Below are 25,803 nucleotides of genomic sequence, written 5' to 3'. Positions count from 1 at the left end.
TCAGTATCTTGCAAGATGTCTGCTGTGTTTTAATGTTTAACCTGGCTTTGTTTCTTTGTTCAGCATATCTTACCTGTGTTGGTGAGAACACTTTAGAACATTAGCATGGAAAGAATTTTCAAAATTACAAAAAAGATAGCTAAAATCCTAGTGGAGACAAGGAACTGTAGTTTTTATCTTGATATTAAAAGTACATCTTTTTGCAGTGAAGACTTAGGATCTTCCACTGATGTTCATTGATGCAGATTTGCCGTTTCATTTAGTTTGGACAATTAAAATAGATGAATTGGTTTTATTTTCTGGTTCTCCTGCCCTAGCCCAATGCTGTTGGTTTTTGGGTTGCACACACTGCAAGAGAATGTTTATATGTTAAATATTTCTATTAATGGGTTTTGTAGAATGTTTTTTATCCAGAACCTGTATTGGACCTAAAGTACCCCTGCAAGAGGGAAATAACCATATTTGTAGGCTGATTCAGGGTTGGTGATTAACTGTGGTATACAATATAGGAAGAACAAAATGTATTACATTTCTCTAAATCAGTGGTTCTCAACCAGGGGTACATGTACCCCCCTGGAAGACCTCTGCATACCCCCAACGGTACATCTACTCATCTAGATATTAGCCTAGTTTTACAATAGGCTATATAAAAAGCACTAGTGAAGTCAGTACAAACTAAAATTTCATAGGTAATGATTTGTTTATATTGCTCTATATACTATACACTGAAATGTAAGTACAATATTTATATTCCAATTGATTTATTTTATAATTCTATGATAAAATGAAAAAGTAAGAAATTTTCAATACTAGTCTGCTGTGACACCTGTTGTATTTTTATGTCTGATTTTTTAAGTTTTTAAGTGAGGTGAAACTTGAGGATCACAAGACAAATCAGACTCTTGAAAGGGGTACAGTAGTCTGAAAAGATTGAGAGCTGCTGCTCTAAATGAACTATCTCTTCTAGCCTTGTAGATCTGAAATGGGAACTTCCGATTTCTGTAAAAGTAGCCTTCTCTTGTATGAAACTGGCTTCTTTTGGTGTCATTTAAATAACAATATATCTGTAGCACTGAGCATACTTTTATGATATTGTGACACAATAACTCACACTTAAACATCAAAAGAGATACTTCAGAGGGCCCGCAAGGTTCAATAACTCTGTGGTTTGTTTCGCCTATCATCGGCCATTATATTTTTTACAAGCTCTTAAATTGCTACAGAGAGAAATTGCTTTGGATTGTAATGGATGGTTAAGAAGCTGCCAAGGCTACCTTGTTGTATGGGGTGGAAACAGTTTAATACTATTTTGGTTTTATTTATCTAAGTTCTAGGCAATATAGCTTAAGTATAATTTGTATTACAAATACACTGAAGTGATAGCAGGACACAAAATTATACTGTGCATTAAAGGGACGTTGTCAAGGGCTTCATAAACATTTGGAAGCCTCTCCTTAGAGGAGATTAAATTTTAGTCATAGTTGTTTGAGCTTTCTCTAGTCCTTGCTGTGAATCCCACACTAATAAACATCCATGATTTGATAGATGAACCGGCTGCTCAGGTTGCAGAGCTCTGCATTTGTGAATTATCCCTGTATACTATCACTGCAAGCAAGCTCCTTTTTTAATAATAACAATCATAATCTTAAAAATAAGAAGAAACTCTTGAGAGGCTTGATCCAACTCCCATTAAAGTTAGTGTAATATGTTTCATTAACTTCATAGGGAATTGGATTCATTTCTAAATTAACGTCTGGCGATTTCAGGTGACTTTTTTTTTTTTTTTAAGATGAAGAGTCCATGTTAGAGTGATGGAAAACTTGGGAATTAAAAATTCTTGACATCTGTGTAAGGGCATGGGTGGGTAAATGTGCACAAATACAGTTAGCTTCCATGCTGGCAAATCCAGAAATTCAGAATTAACATTCTGAGAGAAATTGAGTAAAATTTTAAAGAAACATTAGGGGTAGTCTCATTCTGCAGAGGCTAGCAACAGGTCTGAGAGCATCATGAATCTAGACAAAGGTTTAGGATTGTTGGATTTTGATTATTCTTCTGGCTTGTAGATCTGATGAAGATGTGTTAACTTTCTTAGGAGGATGTTAACTAGTGTCTATTAAAGTTAGACATTTTTAAATCAGCATGTCCAGATAACTTGCATCCAAGAGTTTTAAAAGAGCTTCCTGTAGAGCTCACTGGACCATTAATTTTGATTTTCAGTAAGTCTTGGAACATCGGGGAATTTCCAGAAGATTGCAAGAAAGCTAGTGTTATGCCAATAATTAAAAAGGATAAACAGGATGATGCAGGTAATTATAGGCCTGTCCCTCTGACATCGATCCTGAGCAAGATAATGGAGTGGCTAATACACCACTCAATTAATAAAGAATCAAGGGAAGGTAATATAAATAAGGCTAATCAACATGTGTTAATTGAAAATAGATCTTATCAAACTAACTGGATAGCTTTTTTTTGCTAAGATTACTGGTTTGACTGGTAGAAGTAACAGTATTGCTGTAATATACTTAGACTTCTGTAAGGCGTTTGACTTGGACATTTTTATTAAAAAAAACAAACAAAAAAAAACCACCTAGGAAGATATAAAATGAACATGGCACACATTATATGGGTCTAAAGCTGGCTAACCGATAGGTCTCAAAATGTAACTGTAAAGGGCAAATTGTCATTGAACAGGAAGGTGTGACGCTCCCCAAGGCTGTGAGGTACCTCGTTACCACCTGCTCATAGTGTGAGGAAGCCGGCTGTCTGTGCCTGCTAGGAGTCAGCTCCCCAACCCCACTGGCCACGGGCAACACAAGCTCTCCCCAGGCAGGCCTTGCTGTCTCGCTCTAGATTAGCTATAAGTATGCTCCAACTTTCGAGCCTTCCACGCATCCCCCTGGAGCGATCAGCCCTTAGTCTATTGGACATTGACAGAATTCACAGACCTGCTGCTCCTAAAGCAGCAACGTGCACCAGATTACAAATTTCCCCTCAGGATCATCTCTCCGTTTAACACACAGCTCTTACATGTCTATAGTGAAAACAAGTAAAAGTGTATTTAACGAAGAGTAGAGATTGAAATGATAGCAAGTAGAAATATTGGATACAAATGGTTACATGTAAAATAAAAACATAACAGGTATTCTAGAACCCAGACTTACTTAACTAGTTACCGTTGTTACCCTGAAAACAGATTTCTAGCTAACCTATTACTCCCACCTGGGTTTACCAAGGGTTCCCTCAAGAGAGGTGAATTTAAATATCTCCTTAAAGGTTTTCCCTTAAAACCACCCACCTGTGCTCCTCAATCTGTTTTCCTCAGGTATGGGTGGCTAAGGAATTTCCCAGAGGACATGGATACAGCCTTCTGATAAATAAACGATTAACCTAAAACAGTATTTTTACTAAAACAAGGAACCTTTTTATTGGTGCAAATAATAATCCCTAATACAATGATAATCTAAAATACAAATCCCTTGCAAGTTAGAGAGCACCCCAAACCGTAATAACATACAGTTTGAGATCATTCTAAGTGGCTGCGCCCTGCTTCAGATGGCCAGTCTTCCGCAGGACACTGACAGCAGCTCTTAAATGTTTCTTAAATCTTACATATATACATTCCTTTTGCAGCTTACACACATTCATACACCTTTATTAACCGAAGCACACCCATATATGCACAAACAGTATACTGTACTATGTGCGATTATAGCTGACAAGCTTACTCTGTCTCCTAACTTCGCTGTCTTCTCCTCAGGTCTCTCTTTCCTTCCTCTATTCAAGGGACACCATCATAGGGCCTAATTACATCAGCCACAATATCAGAGGCTCGTTCACGTTCACATCTACCAATGTGATCTATGCCATCATGTGCCAGCAATGCCCCTCTGCCATGTACATTGGTCAAACTGGGCAGTCTCTACGTAAAAGAATAAATGGACACAAATCAGACGTCAAGAATTATAACATTCAAAGACCAGTTGGAGAACACTTCAGTCTCTCTGGTCACTCGATTAGAGACCCAAAAGTGGCAATACTTCAACAAAAAAACTTCAAAAACAGACTCCAACGAGAGACTGCTGAATTAGAATTAATTTGCAAACTGGATACAATTAACTTAGGCTTGAATAGAGACTGGGAGTGGATGGGTCATTACACAAAGTAAAACTATTTCCCCATGTTTATCCCCCTCCCCACCCCCCACTGTTCCTCAGAGGTTCTTGTCAACTGCTGGAAATGGCCCACCTTGATTATCACTACAAACGGTTCCCCGCCCCGCTCTCCTGCTGGTAATAGTTCACCTCACCTGATCGCTCTGGTTACAGTGTGTATGGTAACACCCATTGTTTCATGTTCTCTATGTATATAAATCTCCTCACTGTATTTTCCACTGAGTGCATCCGATGAAGTGAGCTGTGGCTCACGGAAGCTTATGCTCAAATAAATTGGTTAGTCTCTAAGGTGCCACAAGTACTCCTTTTCTTTTTGCGAATACAGACCAACACGGCTGCTACTCTGAAACCTTTCCTTCCTCTGTGTCCCCGTCTGTGTCTCTGCGTTCCAGTGGCAGGGCAGGACTCCTCTGCTACTGTCCTGCTGCTGCTGCTTCTTTACTGGCAGCTCCTAATCCTCCGGCTGCCCACTGCCACACTGACTTTTATACTGTCCTGTCAGAACTTTCTAGATACTTCTGCTAATATCTTCCTGTCAGATCTTTCTTGCACAACTGCCCACATTCTAAACTGCCAGGTCTGTTCTTAGCTTGCAACTGTTGATTACCTCAGTGTTAGGACCTTTCCCCTACTTTGGTTTTCCTGCCAATTCTATTTTTAGTGCTGTGTGACCTGCAGCTTCTAATGGCGGAGTGACTCTTGCTTATTTAAAATGGAAGCCAGGGGTACAAAATGGAGTCTGGGAAATTTCTCTGGTATCAGTCCCTTCCTTAATGGTTTCAAGATATTTATATATCTAGCTATCACCTACTAGTGAATTCGATGGGTGTTTGGCTTTGTCCAAAGTTGGCTCAAGTCTCTCTTTTTGAGACTGAGTATATGTTTCTTTTCATTGGCAGAATACCTTACTTCCCCAATTCAGCCTCACTAGAAGGATGTAATCATTTCAGCTCTCTCCAACCGTTTAAGCTTTCTTTTAATTCAATGTATTAAAATAAGCATCTCAGTCACCACCAGTATCTGAAGCATTAAGATCACTATAATAGATGCAAAATTGCTTGCATTCCTGTTTGTTTTATTTTAATTTCATTTTATTTGTAAAGTGACATATAATGATCATAACTCTGTGTATATTGGCTTTGACTCTTATAACAAGTTCTTGCAAATATAATATTACACACACACAATTGTTTAAACAAAATTAGGGTAAAACTGTTTCATGACATATTTATGAGTTATATTTAGAAAAACAAATGGTTGGCTGTAAATTGCTCACATTAAATTTTAATACATGTTTTACAAGTTAATTTTAAATTTCTTTTAATAAACCCATTACAATTTCCAATCTTTTTTGAACTATTTGTAATTTAACATACATTTTCTTGGTTCAACAACACACTAATATAATAAATAATGTACAAACAATTTGTACAAAATGGAGTCTGGGGAATTTCTCTGGTATCACTGTCATGTCTTGTAATATTGTTCAACAGTGTTTTTCAGCCAGGTGGGCCCTGATCCTTTTTTCATGAAACAAGCCACACTCTCAGCTTGTTCTCTCTAGCGAAGGATCTTGTGATGTCTCCTTGCATTCTCCTGTTGTACCAGACTAGTTCTTTAATGTTTGACATCAACAGGACACCTTTCTGCTGTGTGTTCCCTCCTGTAGATTTTTGTGATCTCTTGTCAACTTCACAGTCTTGATTAGCTGGTGGCTTATATGTAAATAGACTTACAATGACCAGCCAGGGAGATAAATGCTACTGCCTCTTGCTTGAACAATTCCTGTTTATCACCTTCTAGTTACTTGTCTTACCTTACATATCTTAAGAACGTAGTTTTCAGTGTAGATACATAACTTTTTAAATAATATCCTTACATACATTTCAAAGTGATTATGACTACCAGCAGGCTATGGGCTCTCAGTAGAGCCTTTAAATGCCCTCTTTGGCTAATTATTATGTAGATAGGGATCCCCGGGGTCTCATAAAAACTCCCCATGGACCCCTTATGCCCTCTGCCAGTTGGCACCAAGGGTCTCTTGGTCAGAGTGTGTTTCTAGCTGTGTCCCGCAGGGATTGGTTCTTGGCCCTACCCTGTGTAACGTTTCTGATAATGACCTTGAAGAAAACATAAAATAGTCACTGATAAAAGTTTGCAGATGACACAAAAATAGGGGGAAGGTAAATAACAAAGAGGACAGGTCACTGATACAGCACGATCTGGGTTGCTTGGTAAGCTGGATGCAAGCAAACGATGTGTGTTTTAATATGGCTAAATGTAAATCTTTGACCAAAGAACATACCCCATACTTACACAATGGGGGAATGTATGCTGGGAAGACACCGAAAAAGACTTGGGGGGATGGTGGATAAGCAGCTTGAACACAAGCTCTCAGTGTGACGCCAGAAGGGCTAAATGCAGTCCATGGATGTATAAACAGGAGAATCTCAAGTAGGGGTGGTTAGGCCATATTACCTCTGTATTTGGCTTTGGAGTGACAACTTCTGGAATACAGTGTCCAGTTATAGTGTCCACAATTCAAGAAGGATGTTGATAAAATGGAGAAGGTTCAGAGAAGAGCCAAAAGAATGATTTAAAGGATTAGAAAACCTGCCTTATAGTGATAGCCTCAAGAAGCTCAGTCTACTTAGTTTAACAAAGAGAAGGTTATGGGTGACTTGATTACAATCTGTAATTACCTATGTGGAGAACAAATAATTAATAATGGGCTCTTCAGTCTAGCAGAAAAAGTATAACACAATCCAATGGTTGGAAGTTGAAGCTAGACTAATTCAGACTGGAAATAATGCATACACTTTTAACAGAGAGAATAATTAACGATTGGAGCAACTAACCAAGGGTTGTGGTGGATTCTCCATCATGACCGTTTTTAAATCCAGACTGGATGTTTTTCTAAATGATCTGCTCTACGAATTATTTTGGGGGAAGTTTTATAGCTTGTGTTATACAGGAGGTCAGACCGGATGATCACAATGTTCCCTTTGGGTGTTGGAATCTATGAATAATTATGAAAAGTCCCAGTTCTCTAAACATGCAACTCTTTAATGATCATGGGTTAAGGAACATGTGGTATTTAATGCTTTTTCAAACTGTAGCTAGTTAGCAAAGATTCCTTTATGTCCAAAATGTACTATGTGCTTTATGTACTGTAAGAAGACAGGTCTGTGCCCCAAGAGTTTACAGTCTACACAGATAACATAGGTCTTGTCTGGATGTGTATTAGCTGTGATCCCTAGGGATTCCCTTGACCAGCTAATCTGTTAAAAGCACAGCTGCGTTGTCTTCACTAGAATTTTAACATGTTAACAAGTACTTGTGGCACCTTAGAGACTAACCAATTTATTTGAGCATAAGCTTTCGTGAGCTACAGCTCACTTCATCGGATGCATTCAGTGGAAAATACAGTGGGGAGATTTATATACATAGAGAACATGAAACAATGGGTGTTACCACACACACTGTAACCAGAGTGATCAGGTGAGGTGAGCTATTACCAGCAGGACGTGGGGGGGGGGGGGACCTTTTGTAGTGATAATCAAGGTGGGCCATTTCCAGCAGTTGACAAGAACGTCTGAGGAACGGTGGGGGTGGGATAAACATGGGGAAATACTTTTACTTTGTGTAATGACCCATCCACTCCAGTATGCCAACATTTTTATGGCTGACTTAGAACAACGCTTGCTCAGCTCTTGTCCCCTAATGCCCCTACTCTACTTGCGCTACACTGATGACATCTTCATCATCTGGACCCATGGAAAAGAAGCCCTTGAGGAATTCCACCATGATTTCAACAATTTCCATCCCACCATCAACCTCAGCCTGGACCAGTCCACACAAGAAATCCACTTCCTGGACACTACGGTGCTAATAAGCGATGGTCACATAAGCACCACCCTATACTGGAAACCTACTGACTGCTACTCCTACCTACATGCCTCCAGTTTTCATCCAGACCACACCACATGATCATTGTCTACAGCCAAGCTCTACGATACAACCGCATTTGCTCCAACCCCACAGGCAGAGACAAACGCCTACAAGATCTCTATCAAGCATTCTTACAACTACAATACCCATCTGCTGAAGTGAAGAAACAGATTGACAGAGCCAGAAGAGTATCCAGAAGTCACCTACTACAGGACAGGCCCAACAAAGAAAATAACAGAACGCCACTAGCCGTCACCTTCAGCCCCCAACTGAAACCTCTCCAACGCATCATCAAGGATCTACAACCTATCCTGAAGGACGACCCATCACTCTCACAGATCTTGGGAGACAGGCCAGTCCTTGCTTACAGACAGCCCCCCAACCTGAAGCAAATGCTCACCAGCAACCACACACCACACAACGGAACCTCTAACCCAGGAACCTATCCTTGCAACAAAGCCCGTTGCCAACTGTGTCCACATATCTATTCAGGGGACACCATCATAGGGCCCAATCACATCAGCCACAATATCAGAGGCTCGTTCATGTTCACATCTACCAATGTGATCTATGCCATCATGTGCCAGCAATGCCCCTCTGCCATGTATATTGGTCAAACTGGGACAGTCTCTACGTAAAAGAATAAATGGACACAAATCAGAGGTCAAGAATTATAACATTCAAAAACCAGTTGGAGAACACTTCAGTCTCTCTGGTCACTCGATTAGAGACCTAAAAGTGGCAATTCTTCAACAAAAAAACTTCAAAAACAGACTCCAACGAGAGACTGCTGAATTGGAATTAATTTGCAAACTGGATACAATTAACTTAGGCTTGAATAGAGACTGGGAGTGGATGGGTCATTACACAAAGTAAAACTATTTCCCCATGTTTATCCCCCCCCCCCGCCCTGTTCCTCAGAGGTTCTTGTCAACTGCTGGAAATGGCCCACCTTGATTATCACTACAAAAGGTTCTCTGGTAACAGCTCACCTTAAGTGATCACTCTGGTTACAGTGTGTATGGTAACACCCATTGTTACCATGTTCTCTGTGTATATAAATCTCCCCACTGTATTTTCCACTGAATGCATCCGATAAAGTGAACTGTAGCTCACGAAAGCTTATGCTCAAATAAATTGGTTAGTCTCTAAGGTGCCACAAATCCTCCTTTTCTTTTTGTGAATACAGACTAACACGGCTGCTACTCTGAAACATGTTAACAGATTCTCCTTGAAAATCATTTGAGGCTGTGCAATGACCTAGTCTTGAATGGTTTTCTTAACCAAATTCTACCTCAATTCCACTAGGAGCTATGAACTATGCTTGCTGAACATGACTGTCAGATCAAGGTTTTGAAAGCCATTTCCAGAATGGTCATCTCTTGTAGTGTGTAGAGAGAGACTAGATTTTTTTTCCACTGCTAGAAGTGAGAAGTTCTAGGGTTTCTTGGAGGTTGAGTGATTTATCAGGATAATTACCACTTCTATCCTGGAGATATTGGAATATTTAAGGATTATTACGTGCTTTGAAATCCTTACCGGGACCATATCATGTTTTGTGGTTGTGCAGCATCTAGCACTTTGTGGATGCTACCAGAAACAACGTAACCAAACTTGATAGACAACAGTGGCATAGGAAATGTATATTTTGTTTTGGATATCTTAACCTTTAGCTTTGTGTTACAAACACTTTTTTACTAGTTTATTTTGCAGTATTACCAAAGTATTGTAAATACTGTCTCTGTATTGCCTGTAATAGCAGATGCCACATAGGCTTCCATAAAACTCCTACAGGTTTCCAATTGTTTAATTTTGCCCATCTTCCTCCCTTCCAGGAAGATTAGAGATATCTGCCTTTAGAAAAAGACTGCCAATGGATTCTCTAGTAGCAGTACTTAAGACTCCAAAATTGAAAAGTGATTGTGTTAGTTCACAAGATGTCCAGCTGCTGTAGACATATACAAGGGAAAATCCCACTAGTTATTTCTCTCTTTGGATCTGGGTTGCATCTGGAGTTGACATTTGAGTTGCTGCAGCTCCTGTTCCTGTTCTATAATGTTTACAAGAAACTGAGCCTGCTATTGAAAAGAGCTCAGAGCTCCCGTTAAGGCATGAAAATAAATGGCCAGTTTTTCAAAAGAGCTCAGCACATTGGGTAGACACTGGGTGTGGATCTGTTTTGAAAACCTGGAGCAGTGCACTTTAGCAGAGGGGGCTTTAGGGGGTGGTCTTGTACATGTGATTTCACAAAGTTATTAACTTAATAAATTACCCACACTTAGGTATGTTCAGGATGCCCATTACCATGGTATCATAGCGCAACCAACTACATTTTATGGCATTTTTTTCCCTCTTCACCTTTGTTCTTTTAAAGTTTAAGTACAGATTTGTTTCCTCTTAATACTCTAGCATACATTTCTATAACATAGGCTTTGCTATTCTACTACAAAACTATCTTAAACAGGTTTAACAAGTGACTTGTTTTAAAATCAAACTACATTGAGTCTGCTAATTTTGTGGTTCTTTACGTTCTGGATTAAAATAAGATGTTGAAAACATGTAATCCCCAAACTTTCTGAGGTTCTGAAATAGGGGTCACCAAATGAAATTAATAGGCAGGAGGTTTCAAACAAATAAAAGGAAGCATTTCTTCACACAACACACAGTCAATCTGTGGAACTCCTTGCCAGAGGATGTTGTGAAGGCCAAGACCATAACAGCGTTCAAAAAAGAACAAGATAAATTCATGGAAGATAGGTCCATCAGTGGCGTCCCTAGCCTCTGTTTGCCAGAAGCTGGGAATGAGCGATGGGATGGATCACTTGATGATTACCTGTTCTGTTCATTCCCTCTGGGGCACCTGGCACTGGCCACTGTCGGAAGACAGGATACTGGGATAGATGGACCTTTGGTCTGACCCAGTAGGGCGGTTCTTATGTTTTCAGGCAGGTAACACTAGAACAGTGATCTCTTTCAGGGAATTAATAAATGCGCTCTCTTCTGAGCCTTATCTTGCAAGGAGCTGAGAGCGCCTTTAACTCTGTGGTGCTTGTTATTTTGCAGAATTGAGCTCTTAGACTGCAGCATATGCTAACGCTGAGGTGGGGGTGAGCAGCAGGCTGCTTACCAGCTAGCTAACATGGCCTCAGCCAAATGATAACATGACAAAAAGACAGATGTTGCACATGACTATAGGCTGCGGCAGAGAGGGTAGTTTAAGGTGAGTGTAGGATTGTAGCCACATATGGTCACCACCTGGACAGACTGAGGTCAGGTCTGCATTACAAACTTACATTGGTATAGCTACATCGCTCGGGTGTGAAAAAATCCACACCGCTGAGCAACCTAGTTACGCCAACCTAACCCGCAGTGTAAACAGCACTATGTTGACGAGAGGGCTTCTTCACTGACATAGCTACTGCCTATCGTACAAGTGGATAACTACGTGGACAGGAGAAGCTCTCCCATCGGTGCAGTAACGTCTTTACTGAAGTACTACAGTGGTGCTGGTTCACCGGTGCAGAGCTGTAACCCTTAATTAAATCACCATGCTTTTGAATAACCCTGGGGGAGGGATTGTTTGTAAAGCAGTTTAGTTGCAATTAAAGTAAAGCAAGTTAAAGAATAAGGCCTAAATTAGAAAACTGTGTCGCTCGGGGATGTGAAAAATCCACATCCCTGAGCAATGTAGTTAAGCCAACCAAGTCCCTGTATCTTTTTTTTTTTTTTTTTCCCCTTCTCTCCAGGAAAGGCCAGACTTTGATATGTGAAAGTAGTTATTCCAAGGCTCTGTCTTTGTGTTAGAACTTCCTTGTGTAGACGAGGCCTAATTCTATATACTAGAAAATGAGGTTGGTTTAGCTACATCGGTCAGGGGAGTGGCGTTGTTAAGACAACCTAAGTCCTTTTGTAGATATTGCTAGGTCGACCGAAGAATTCTTACATCAATATTGCAACCTCAGGGAGGTGGATTACTTACACTGTGGTTGTGCTGCTGTAACATTTAAGTGTAGACAAGCCCTTAGTGTTGTAAAACATGTACAATGAGCTGTGTGAATGGGGCATAACGCCATTAAAAATGCTTTTAAAGTGTGATTCTACTTTGAAAACAGACTGTGTGGAATGATTCCATGGATTTCCAGGTTTGTTTTTTTGTGTCTGGTGCATGAGCCAGTTTTACAAGTAAAAAGCCTCAGCAAACTCCCGTTGAGGTCTGTGAAGAAAATTAGGCTAATTGTGGACCATGCATCACCATCAATAAAGATTCTGCGTTTGTAGTTAGCAATTCTGTTGATGCAGCAACCAGGTTAGGATTCCTGTTCATGCTCCCAGGTTCACTGAAATAGTGCAATTAAATTGGGTCTGCTGGTGGTTGGCTTGTTTCAAGCTCTGTCCATTTGCTTTTTCTGCCCTCAGGCAGCTTATTCATCCACTCCTGGGCCAGAAGTATACTAGTGCCTCATAGGACTAAATGCATAACTGTTTAATGAACGTTAGCTGTGTGGCCTAAACTGACACAAGCCAGGAAATTCCAAGTTAAGAACTGGGAGTCTGCTTTAACTTGGAATTTCCTGGTTTCTGTCTAAATCACATGTTGCGTGTTCAGGGGGTGGGTTGTTGAATTCCTCTTTTAAAGAAACAAGAACTGAGGTTATAAAAATATGCATTTACCTCGGAGCTTGGAAAGGTTCCCAGTTTGGTAAGCCTGTGTACTAAGAAATACTGTTGAAAAGTCAATATTTTAAACTGGGACCCTTTTTCTAATTAGCTATGCCACGTGCAGCAATGACTGTTCTGTGTATGTGCAATGGCCGAGTTTTATACTAGAGGGGATCTGTAATTTAAAAATAAAATGAAACTTAATACCCAATGCAGTTGGACCACACAAGGTTTATGGACTAATAATTTGTTAGACTTGTTAAACTGGAAGCAGAGTAAAGTTATAGGAGCACAAATCTGCTATAACCACTTTTTTCACTCTTGTACGTCAAATGGTGTAATTGATTCCCCCTGCCTTTATTAATTTTTCTCTAAAACTTCACTCTGGGACCGAAACCTCGTAACCCCATGTTTGTCTGGAATGGTTTTTATTGCCAAGTTATAAATTCCTGGAAAAATGCCATTTTATATCTAACATTGACAGAACTTTAACTATTGTCCCATGAATACCTGCCTTTAATGGCTACAGCCCAATAGTCACAGTAGTAACGTGATAGTCAAGGTTGAAAGAGCCCGTTTTTATTTCTCAATTACTTGAATTCTAGTTTGGGGCTGAACTTTCCCTTGTTTCTGACCCATGTATGTTTTGGAAAGTGATGATATCTGTTCAGATCTTTTAATAATACTTGCATAGCAGTTTTCATTTAAAGATCTCAAACCTGATTAATTTAACCTCACTACTCTCTTGGGAGATAGCTGAGTATTATCCCTGGTTTGCAGAGAGGAGAAACTGAGGCTCAGAGTTTAAGGTCCTGTCTGTGTTACCCCAGTCCAATTGTTTCTCTTACATCAGGATACAACCTAGTTAAATTGCATCTGGACCTTTCAATATAGGGTGACAGGGTCTAGTCTTTTAACATAGTCATGATTTCAAACTCGGAGCCTCGTTTTCTCTCCTCTGTAAAACAGAGATAATATTTGCCTTCCGAGGAGGATAGGGCGGTTATATCCATTGGTATCTGTAAAGGCGATGGTTGTAGAATTGGTTCAAGAACAGTCAAGCCCTCTCTACACGGAGGAAACTGTTTTAAAAAAAAAAAATGGCACCATTGCGAATGTTCAGCTCCACTGCTGCAGGAAGCCCTAATGTAGACGGACCACTGGCATTTAACGCCATATGATAACCCTTGCTCATCCGTGCTGTGGCTTCCAACATTGCTAACCTTTGTGGTGCTGGACTAGTGTTCAGAATTTCTATAAAAATGTCCCTGGCATAGGTAGGGCCCCGTTGTTGTAACTGGGTCCCCAGATATGGCTGTATTTGTAGTTTTAGATGGGGGCATTCCTGCTGGGCAAATCCACGGAATATATTTATTTACTGAACTCCGCATCCAGCCCAGGGTAGACAGGCCTTCCAGAGATTAAAATGGATCAGTTTAGCTATCATCAACAGCTCAACTGGAAATACCAACTCGCTTCAAGAATCTTGCAATTCTGGACAAAGTCACTTTGTCAAGTCCTTAAATGACAGGCCCCTAGTCTTGTTCACGCTCATTCTTCCCCTTCTGTTTATAGTGGCCTTTTAAGCCCTGATCCTGCAGTGAGCTCTGACCATGGATCTCTCTGCAGGGTCGGCGCTTTAGTGACAAGAGTTGGAGAAACCTTAGAGGGTCCCGGGTGGGTGATACCTTGGCTGGGAGCAGTGCTGAAGCCTGCATCAGTGCCAACAATTAACAACATTTCACTTCCGATTTGCAGGAATTGGGTGGCCTTGGTGCATTAGGTGGAACTTCCTGCGCTATGGGAAAGAAAACCAAGAGGACAGCAGATAGTTCGTCCTCTGAAGATGAGGAGGAGTATGTTGTGGAGAAGGTGCTAGACAGGCGTGTTGTGAAGGGTCAAGTGGAGTATCTTCTCAAGTGGAAAGGATTCTCTGAGTAAGTCCAACTTTCCTTCTGACTTGGGCTATCTTCTTTAGCAGCGCTCCAGGCAGTGCTTCAAATTTGACCTTCGCTGCCCTCATTCAAGCTTTCCTAAACACCTTCAAGGGTGGAGCTTGCCTTCTTCACTCCAGATAAGAGTGGCGTGCATCCATTTAAATGAGTGGGTCACGAGGAGAGGGCCTGGGATTGTGAGTGGGTTGTGAAACACTGGCAAAAGTTACTTTCCCTTTGGCATCTGCGTTCCCTCTCTCACTTCATGGAGTTGGTAGTTCCACTTGAGTTGTTCACCAGCACTCTCGTCTATAGTCTTCCTCCTCACTTGAGCACCAGTGACTGACTCCCGGGTGAAGGTGCACCTGAGCAGTTATTGTCTAGACTTACTGTGGAGATGCTATTAACTGCAGCTTGGATAAATGGCTGTTTAGAAGAGGGATACTTCAAGTGCCTTTTTAAAAAATCTCCCCCTTAACTTCCTCTTAATCTGTCCCAATGGGGAAACTTTTTGCAGGTTGTGTGTCCTGTGTGTTTGTCATGGCTTTTGGCCAGACCATTGGGGAATCTAGTAGTCTACCGTGAAGCACAGCCATGACTGAAAATGTGCAAGGTTTTTATCTTGGCATGGGTTGTTTAAATGGATGCACACTGCTTTATACTGGGGGTGGGGGGTGGGGCAGAACATTTAACACAGATGATCAGAAAGGAAGGTTCTGGGGGGAGGGATTGGGAAGTATGTATTTGTATAGAAAATCTGGTAGAACCTTGTTTAGTCAAACCTGGTTTATCCATATGTCTTCACTTAAGATAATGACCTCCATTATCACTGCAGTGAAGAGCTCTGCAGACTTCCAGGTGATTCTAAAATAATCAAATGCATTCTCTGTCTCCTGTTAGTCTGAGATTATGCTTCATTTTGAAACCTTCACCTTATGAGTCACTTAGCAACACGGCAGTCTGTGTTCATGAAGTGCAAGGGTGTCTAAAGTATTGATACTCCAGGTGTCTGGGCTTCCAAAGGAAATGGGGAACTCAGCTTAAAACCTTTGCTAACAACTAACTAACTTTGCCTTAGAGTAGGTCAATGTCTATGATCTTTGGATGGCAGCATTAAAACTTCTCCACCTCTGTTTTGATTGTTGTTGCCCATCTTTTCCATGGCAGGGAACACAACACTTGGGAACCCGAGAAGAATCTGGACTGCCCCGAGCTGATTTCTGAGTTTATGAAAAAATATAAAAAAATGAAGGAGGGTGAGAACAACAAATCAAGAGAAAAATCCGAAAGCACAAAGAGGAAATCCAGCCTCTCCAACAGTGCCGAGGACATCAAAACCAAAAAGAAGAGGGAGGTGAGCTTGCAGGATTTTCCTTCACCCCATTCTGCCACAAGCTTCTAGCAAAGCAGCGAGCCCTGTTCTGCACAGAATATATTGATCTGTGCTGGTGGAAACCATCTCCTACCCGTAACCTCCTAAAAATTACATGAGAGAATTATAAAAACGAAAGAGTCAAGAGGGTGTATTCTGTTAGGCAAACTGGCATAGAGCAACACCTCAGTTTGGCTGTGCTTCAGTCTGCCAGCTTTGTACGACTTTCAGGAAAGCTGCCCTAGAATAGGATGAACTAAATGCTGCCGCTGACTCCAAAAAATTGAATCACTAAAAATAATTAGGGTCTTAAATATAATAAAGATTAATAAACAAACAAGGAGCAAACTGCAGTAGGCTAGGACACAAGAAATACAGCTTATTGTTTAACTGAAGAAAGAGACTTTAAATGCTGATTTAAGCTTGACATAAGTGTTTTAAAGTAGACCTTGCCTTAAAACAATACGTGCCTAAAGCAAGAGGCTTTCCTGTATGTCTCAGTCTGCAACAGTCATTTGGGGCTCTAGGGAGGATGCATCAGTAAAATGCCTGCTCTCGCTGCTCTTAAGTGTTTCTCAAGCATTCATTCACTGCCATATCTAGGAGCAGATTTTAGGGAAAAGTTCATCGTGGGGTTTTTTTACATTTCTATCTGTTGTAATTTCAATTTAAAATTCGTATTTATATTGTACTATGTGCAGTGACTAAGAGGCTACATTAACTATCTTGAGCCCAAATGCATTTGAATATCTAGAAGGTCTGGCATAGTTAGGATTCCAAGCAACTTCTGTGCAAAGTAGGACCCATCTCCTCTGCCCTTCCCTTGCTTTTGTTATTGATTGCTGCCTCCCACTGGAATGTTGCTGGGCACTTCTGCTCTTCTCTTTGGAGAGTTGTTGCAGCATCTCCTGAAAGATGCATCTCTTTGTGCAGTTGACAAGACATGGTCTCCTCCTGACACCCACAGCTGGGCGTTGTACAGATCTCCACTGTGACAGCTCTGGCTCCTGAGTGTTTGGCCATGGACTTGGTCATCTGTACCAGCCAATAGCTGCCATGAAATACATTTTCCAAGATGGGCCTAGCTAGTAAGGGCTTCAAAGGTCAGAGGTGAAATCCTGGCCTCCTTGCAATCAGTGGCAAAACTCCCATTGATTTCAATATGGCCTAGATATCACTCCAGAACCTTGTACCTTTAAAGTAGACCTGGGAAACCAGAGTAACTTTTATGGAGGTCATGGCCTTAGCCTCGTTGAGACAAAGCGCTATTCACAGCTGTGAAGATCACAAAAGACTGACAGGCCTTTCTAATCTGTTAGCAAATATTTAATGAAACCCAGCCATTTAATTTTCAAACTCTGGAGGCCAGAACTACAGTATAGGCTGATGAACAGTAATTCCCAGGGAAACTGGGGAAGGTCAAGCAGCTATAGAGGGAGTATCATGTAGCCCTACTTACCCAGACTGCAGAGGTGGTGGGGTGGACCTTTCATGGTCAAGAGAGGAAAGGAAATCAAGGAATACAACAGAGCGGCAGAAACATGGTGCTTTCTCTTAGAACAGGAGCTCTGTGTTTCAAAGTTCTGCACAGACTTTTAACCACCATTAAAAGCCAATGGGGCATTGAAAGTAAATCCCCAGATGTAGCTTTGAAAATGTAGGAAATCCAGACAGGATGCTGGAGGTAATGATGCCTGTTGGTTAAATTACTGGCACTGCAAGCACCTTGATACTCAATTATGATGAGGGCAAGGGGGCCTTATTGGCTGAAGTATAAAATAAAAATGTTGACTCCCTTTTTAAAAAAAAAAAGGTTTCCCAGATGTGCAGTATTCGCTGTCCAATGCACAAAGCGTGAGAAGATGGGTTATTAAACCCCATCTTTGTGGAAAAGACTAATATATGGAATCTTACATAAATGAGGAACCGTTGAGCAGTATTTTATGTCTCAGATTTTCCTTTCCTGAAGAAACTCTCCTGCAGAACTGTCTTCTCGTTGCTTTTTTTACAACCTTATTTGAAGAAATGCCCTGCCCTTTACAGCTGTGTGTGTACAAAGTTATGGCTAAGTCATTGGAGATTCAAACCCACATTGCTACTGTCTGCCGGTAATGAAATCATAAGGGGTAATAAGGTCATATATTTCATATCCAGAAGGTTACCCTTAGTGTGTAGGGATTACAGTTTTATAACCCATTATGTATCCTATTTAAAGTTTTGGAACTAAAGCTTTCCACCAGTAAAATGAGCAGTTTGATTTCTGCAGCTTAGCTGAAGCATCTTGTCTTCTGATTCCAATGTTCTAGCTTGGCACAGTTTCCCAAAGAGATGATGCAAATATCAACAAACACTGGTATGGGTCTTAAAAATCCATGCCATGCTTGCATCCACCAGTACTTTTCATGGCAATTGCCATGTATCTGAAGCTGGAGTCTCCCCTGCTGTGTTACATCAGCCATGATAGTCCATGATCGAACATTAAAAGGCTGGAGACTTGCATACATCTTCTTGGGGCAAAAAAGGAATAGCAGATATTTCTTAATCATTGTTACAAGGGACATTGTTTTGAAATCTAGATAATTTTAAAAAAAAAGAATTGAAAGTAGTTTGAGATAATGTACCTGTCCCCAAGTCCCCTGTCAATTTCTGTGGTTTAGTCACACTTTCTAAAAAATGTTTTTTTCCTCTCCTTTCTTGTGTAAAGACAAAAGGGGAAGCTGGGTAATTTATAGGAGAAACAGTGAAACTGATGATACACAAAGTGTTGTGAAATGCACAAAATATACTCTTGGGAAATTTCCCCCCCTCTAATCTTTCAGTGATGGTAATCTCAGTTATTGCATGTAACAATAATAGGGCCACTATTTCAAACAGAAATATGATTTGTTTGTTAAGCTGTCTAGCTGTCTCAGCTAGATCTAGTAGCTGAGCTGTCATTGATAAGACTTCCCTGTTTTAACCAAATATACCACAGAATGTTTAGGGTTAGATTTTTAGAAAGCGCTGAGTACCCCTGTTTGGGGTCAAACATATATTTTTGAATGTGCTCAGCGGCTGTGTAGGCACCTAAATGAAGTGGAGAGACTTTCAAATGCGCCCAGCTCCCGTTGTTCTCAAAGGCAGTTGTTTGGGTGCTGAGCTCTTTTGAAAATTTAGCCCCAACACTGTAGTATTGCAGCTGAAGATAGTGATGAGTTCCAGCCATGAAGTTCTCCTCCAGACCCACACTCTTCTAAAGTTGTACAGTGTTCAGGTCTGTACTTTGGTTTAGACCTATTTCTAATATAAAAACTAAACGCCTGTTGTCTCCAAATTGCAGTGCAAATTGTTTCTGCAGTAGCTTAGATTTTTTTGTATTTTATTCATTTACTGAAATTGGTGCATTCCCAGTGGGTCTCCTAGTCACTAGTGAAGTAGCCAGATTTTGCTTGGGTCTGTATTCTCTCATTACCCTCTGAGCGTTTCTTCATTTGGCAAATGTTTTTAGTGCATCCAAAGCCAAACTGGCTGCCTCTTTGTTTGCCTCTTGATCTGCATAGCAGCATCTGTTGTACAGCATGGCAAGCAGCAAACATGCGTATCTGAGAATAACGTGCTCCTGCAATGAAAGAGAGAACCCTCGCCCCAGATACTATGGCCTGTGGTGACTGAAAGCTGTCAGGCCACCTAACAGCCATCAGATGGTATGTGCAAGGAGCTGCATCACCCCCGCCTCCCTCACGCGCTCACAAGCCCCATCTCAGACTGTTAGTAAAAATGTACAAATTGTCCCATTGTTGGCGGCCTCAGCCCAGAGACCTCATGGACAGAATCAAACTCCCCTCTTCCTTTGGAGTTTGTGGTAGGCTCGAGAAGCTAGCGTCCCTGCAGCCAGAGCTATACCTCTTCTGGGGAGAGCAGACTTTGATCTTTGGGGATGTCTGTTATCAATCCAGGACCTCTCACCAGCTGTAAATTTAAACTGACTGCCCTAAAATAGGGGCTTGGCTTTATGGATTTCCTTGTTTTCCCCTCTCTCCGTGTTCATTATTATTGACTCATGAATTGTAGATTCCAAACAATGAGTTGGAGAAGTTAAGGAGTCTAGCCATCTTTTTATAACCTCACCATATTTCTACATGTCAGAGGGTTGCCAGTGCCCTTTTAAGCCTGCTTCATTCTAAATTGTCAGGATGTAAAGAAACAGCCAAAGATAATATAAATCATTATAATTTTTTTTTCAACCCATTCTATCCTTGCCAGAGCAACGATATTGCCAGGGGCTTTGAAAGAGGATTAGAGCCAGAAAAGATCATCGGTGCCACAGACTCCTGTGGAGATTTAATGTTCTTAATGAAATGGTAAGTCCCGGAGTGTTGTCATCTCCCCTCCCCCCCCCCGCCTCTTTCAGATTAGTAGCTTGGATGGTTTTCTGGTCTGTGCTCTCGTCTAACACACCCAGGGAAGGAATGGTCCCAAGTGAGCCACTGTAGTAAACAGGACTAGGGCAGCTAGGTAGCTCCACTTTCTTTTGTGTGGCTTCATTCTCTCTCATTCAGGCTTGCCCCTCCTATCTTAGGTTTTACCTCTGCTGTGCCACTGACCTGGTGTTCACTGGTTCAGAGGCTCGCTCCCCTGTCCCAGAACACAATCAAGTTCAAGCTTCTTGCTGGAACCAGCAACTAGGCAGTTTCCAACTCTGCTCCTCCTGACGACACCCCCCCCCCCCCCCCCCCCCCGGTGATAGCGCACAGGAAATCCTTTGAAAGAGATTCCCATTTGGCTTTCTTGGTTCCTTTGCTTTTCCCAGCTGGGTTGGTATCTTGCTGGGCCGATGTAGCAGGCAGCTAGTGGCCCCTCCCCCACCCTCTGCAAAGACAAAGAGCTGGGCGCTTCAGGCACAGCAATCTTGCAGCTTTGCTAGGCAGGAGAAGGCTGCAGCTTTGTTTGGCCTGCCTGCTCCAGTTCCCAGCCCTGCCGTAAATAGCTCCCTGGCTCGTGGCACCTGCCCTCGTTGGCCCAGAGTCCAGCACAGAGTGAGCCCTGGCTCTGCTTTGGCTTCCCTGAAACCCAGCAGGACAGAAGCAGATTCCCTCAATTCCCTCACATCAGCAGGCAGAGTCTTGTACTTCCCACAGGTCTCCGGGTCCTCTGCCCGCAATATGCACCAAATCTAAACATTATAAGGACAAAGTGACACACACTGGGTGTTGCCCTTACAGCTGTTAATTGAGCCTATCTTCTGGTAAGCTCTTGTGCATATAGAAATCCAACAGTTCTCTTTGTTCTGTACTCGCTAGTTAAAGGTGAAAAAGCACCTTACGCATACATTACCAGGTGGCTAAAGATGTTGTATTAGAGGAGTAATAAGCTTATTAAGAGTGAGCACACTTCTACATTGTAAATTCACGTGCTGTATGAAGAAATGTGTAAGGCAGCAACTTGGTCATCTTGCAGGCTTTTGCCAGATGCTGCAAACAAGGAGTGAAGGCAACATCTGCAGAGGCCTCTCTGGTCCTGGGATATTGTCTTTACAAATGGAAAACAAAAGTTTTGCCTCTAAAACATTCACTCTGAGCTCAGCCAGGGGGTTTTGCTGCTGCCATTTCTGCATTGGGGGGAGAACATCTGCACTTTGACTGTTCAGTCTTGTCCTAATTCACCGTTACCCTTCTACGTTTTGGGTCAGATCAGTAGAAGAGTTACACTGCTGTGTTCTGCAGATGGATTTAATTGGGGAAGTTAATAATTAAGTGGGCTTTCAGGTTTGGATACCTTCTCACTGGGTTGTGTTCCTGAAGGTAGAGGCAGCCCCTGACATGGTGATTGACAGGTCTTATCCTGCCACCTCAGTTGCACAGCACAGATTACACCCGGTGTAGGAATGGTGATACTCCAGGAAGAAGGTGTGCATAAAAGTATCCTATATAAATGGACTATGTTTATGGAACAGAGGTGGAAACTGCAAGTGATCCCACAAGATGAAGATGGCAAAATCTTGGTAGATGAGAGAGGCAGAGAGAGAGAGCTCCCTGGTGAGGGGTGGATACTAAACTAATGTTGTTCTTAACATTACCAAAGTGGACAGCATTACACTGATTGGGGTGGAAGGTGATCGTGGGGAGCAGGAAATGAAGTTTCCTATAATCCAGTACATGAATTGAATTGAATTTATCTGGCAGTTTTACTTGATGGTAGCGCTGGGGCAGCTGTTGCTCCACTATTCAGTTCTTCTTCGAGTAGCGTCCCGGCGGCTGCTCCACTGTAGGTGTGCCTGCGTCCCTGCGCTGCCGATCAGAGAACTTCACATGAACTGTCTCTCCCTTCCCCCAATGGGGTGTGCCCGGCTCACCAGGCTTCAAGAAGTCCCTCTCTTGTAAAGTGGCTGTCCCTATCGCAGACAAGCACTCCCAATGTATTCGCTGCCTTGGGGAAGGATACCCCCAACAAAAGCATGGTCTTTGCCAGCAACTCAGGCCCCCGTCTTCTAAGAATAGAGAGCTCAGGCAGGTTATCTGCATGGAGTCAGCTCTCCGACCCTCTCCAGACCTGCACCACAAGTCACCTGGCAGATGTGAGTCTTCTCGACAACCCTTAACACTTAAAGACTGTGGGTCAAAGAAAAAAGCTGCTTCTCACAAATCATCAAAAAAGAGAGTGAGAAGTCCCCGCAGTGAGCACCGAGATAGCTGTAAACATTCTCTGGCAAACTCAGTATCCTCAGTACTGCTGGCACCAAGACCTTTTCAGTCCTGTTCCTATGGCTCATGGAAGTCCTCAGTGGCAGGTACCGTTGATAAGCCTTTGGACCCGATGGGCATGGGCGCTGAGTCAGTGGCACCGAGGAACAAACACAGGAGTAAGCACTCCTCCAAGAAGGCGTTACTGGTACGCGATCCTGCATTGGTACCGTACTTGATGCTTCATCCAGCACCAGAGCAACTGGTACTGCCTAGATCCCGTCCCTGTCCCGTTCCCCCCCCCCCCGGCACTGCCGAATTCCGACACTCCAGGGACCTCTGTAACAGACATGCTGAGGTGGTCTCCTCTTTAGTGCCGGTACCGCCACACAGAGTTTTCGTTCGGCACAGGAGTCTTCCCCGCTGTCGTGCCATGCTCCCCCGCCCTCCAGTGAGGGCTCGGACAGTGAAGCTGAGGAGATGACATCTCAATACTCCTCACAGGCTCCTTGTGGTGCCCAATATCAGAAGAGCCCTCAAGGATACCCTCAGATGGCCCCACCACCACCACCTTGGTATGGCAATCCATGAGCACCACCACTGATGTCTATGCCACCACCCCAGTGGCCATACTGGGACCGTTGGGCTGCATATCACCACCATGCCTTTTGAACCTCTAGCCCCACTCGAGAACCCATGAGTTACACCCCTTCGGCCGGGATGTCCCAGGCCTCAGAACCACTGGAAGAAATCGTGGAGGAATAGGAGGGTGGCATTGACGAAGAAGTGACCCTGAGGACCATTTCCTCCTCTTCTCCGGATGATGCCGTTATGCCTCCCCCGCTGTTTCTGGCATACAATTTTTCCTCTTCCAGGACCTAGCAAGATGTCCTAGCAAGGGAGACCGAATTCCTCTTTTCCCACCCTCCACTCAACTCCATTGTGGTGGATACTGTTAACTCCCATGGCTGTCAACACCAGATGAGGTCCACTCCCTATGACGGACTGGAAGCGTTTGGATCTTTTTGGGAGGAAGGAGTACTTCTTGGCCACGCTCCAATTGAATCGCCAATTACCAAGCCCTCATGGTGAAATACAACTACGTAAACTATTCAAAACTGAATGATTTTATTGAACAGCTGCCCGAGTCACATTGTGACCAATTTAAGGTCATCGTTCAGGAGGGACAGCTAGAAGCAAAGACAGCGCTATCATCTGCCTTTGACACAACTGACACTGCGGCCAGGTCCATCTCCACAGTGTGTTGCTTTTCACCACCAACACATTGCTCATAGGGTGGTGCACGTTGCCACCTGATGTGCTGGGGTCTCACTGAGCCTGCCCTTTCCACCAGCCTTACGACACAAGGCAAATGGTCACTCACAAAGATATCCCTTCACATCAACCTCCTCAAACTAAGAGCAGTCAGGAATGCCTGCGCCCACTTCCTTCTGCTGATCAAAGGACCGCAGATGAGTCCTAACAGACAATGTAGCCTGCATGTACTACATAAATTGACAAGGGGAAGCCTGGTCACCCTCCCTCTGCATGGAGGCAATGAGACTGTGGAACTCCCGCAACGTCACACTGGCAGCAGCCTACCTCCTGGGCACACAAAACTCAATAGTGGACAGTCTTAGTTGCAAATTCCCACTGTGACAGGTTGGACCTCCCTTTTGGGGTGCTACCTGATGTGCTGGGGTCTCACTGAGCCTGCCCTTTCCACCAGCCTGGGTTTCCTCACCCTGTTCTTGCTGTGCTAGGCTCTCAAGCCTTCTCCAGCACACACATAGGTAAGGTCATAACCTGCTGCAGACACAGACTGAAATCCGCTCTATGTGGGAGGACGTAGCTAGGAGAATGGCCAGCACTCACATGCACACCTCCTTTGGGATATAAACCCAAAATAATAATGTCTTGTACTGAATAGAAAGATCTGCACAAACTGGGTTTTGAAATAAACAAGAAATAAGTTTATTAACTACAAAAGGTTTATAAGGGATAGAAAACAGAACAAAGCAGATTACTGAGCAAATAAAACAAAATATGCAAACTAAGCTTAACACACTCAAGAAACAGGCTACAAAATGTAATTTTTCACCCTAAACGTTGTTTTAGGCAGGTTGCAGAGTTTCTGTAGCTTAGGGTTCCAGTTATTTCTTTACAGACTGGACCCCTGTCTCAGTCTTTCCCTTCAGGTGTTTTTAGCAATCTTCCTTCTTGGATAGGGAGGCAATGGAGAAGAGTCCTGATGGCATTACTTCCCAGCCATAAATAGAATTTACATAAGGCGGGAATCTTTTGTTTCCACTGGAAAAATACCAGCAGTGTCCACGGTGGTACTCCATATCAGGTGACCTCATCAGATGACCCTGCAATGTCAAAGCAACATCCCAGGAAGCTCCTCAGAAAGGTGGGAGATTAGTATCTTCAAAGTTCTATTGTCCTTAAATGGCTCATTCAGGCTGATTGCTTACTGTCTGGTGGGTGTTCTCCCTCGTGTACACACAGTTGTAATTGTTACATAGTCAATATTCCTAACTTCAGATACAGAAATTATACATGTATGCAAATTGGATAAACACATTCAGTAGATCATAACCTTTTCAGTGATGCCTCACATGACCCATCTTGCATAAAACATATCTTAGTTATGCTATATTCATATCACAACAATATTTCTATGAAGAATATGGGTGTAATGTCACACCCACATGACCACAAGTGAGAGCTAAACCCAGTAGTACTTCACAGTCTATTTGGTCGCTGGGAACACCGACCACAGTCTTGTTTGCCGCTTACCTGTACAAGAAATGTACATGCTGCTGCTCCAGAGCAGGGATAAGACAACACTCCCAAGGTGATGCTCTCCTCCTCCTCCCCTGGGATGGGGACCTTCTTTATGCCTTTCCTCCTTTTCCCCTACTCTTGAAGGTTCTGCTGAAAATAAAAAGAAATGGAGCACACGTCATTCTGATCGCTCCTACTTGGCTGAGACACACCGTGGTCCCTTAGCTATCACAATGCATAACGTGCCTGCCGATCCCTCTCCC

At 42.6% G+C, this 25,803-nt stretch overlaps 1 protein-coding gene across 1 annotated transcript in view; it reads left to right on the top strand.

Moving 5' to 3' along the window:
• CBX5 (chromobox 5) overlaps positions 1-25,803 on the top strand; it is a 59,166-nt gene that overhangs the window by 20,638 nt on the left and 12,725 nt on the right. Inside the window, 3 exon segments of the mRNA XM_074935352.1 lie at positions 14,544-14,722; positions 15,887-16,073; positions 20,334-20,431. Coding sequence (XP_074791453.1) covers positions 14,544-14,722; positions 15,887-16,073; positions 20,334-20,431 — 464 coding nt within the window.

This window comes from Natator depressus, chromosome 20, assembly GCF_965152275.1.
Source record: "Natator depressus isolate rNatDep1 chromosome 20, rNatDep2.hap1, whole genome shotgun sequence".
Classification (NCBI taxonomy): Eukaryota; Metazoa; Chordata; order Testudines; family Cheloniidae; genus Natator; species Natator depressus.
The sequence above is the reverse complement of the archived record's forward strand: the minus strand, read 5'-3'. Positions and strand labels throughout refer to the sequence as shown.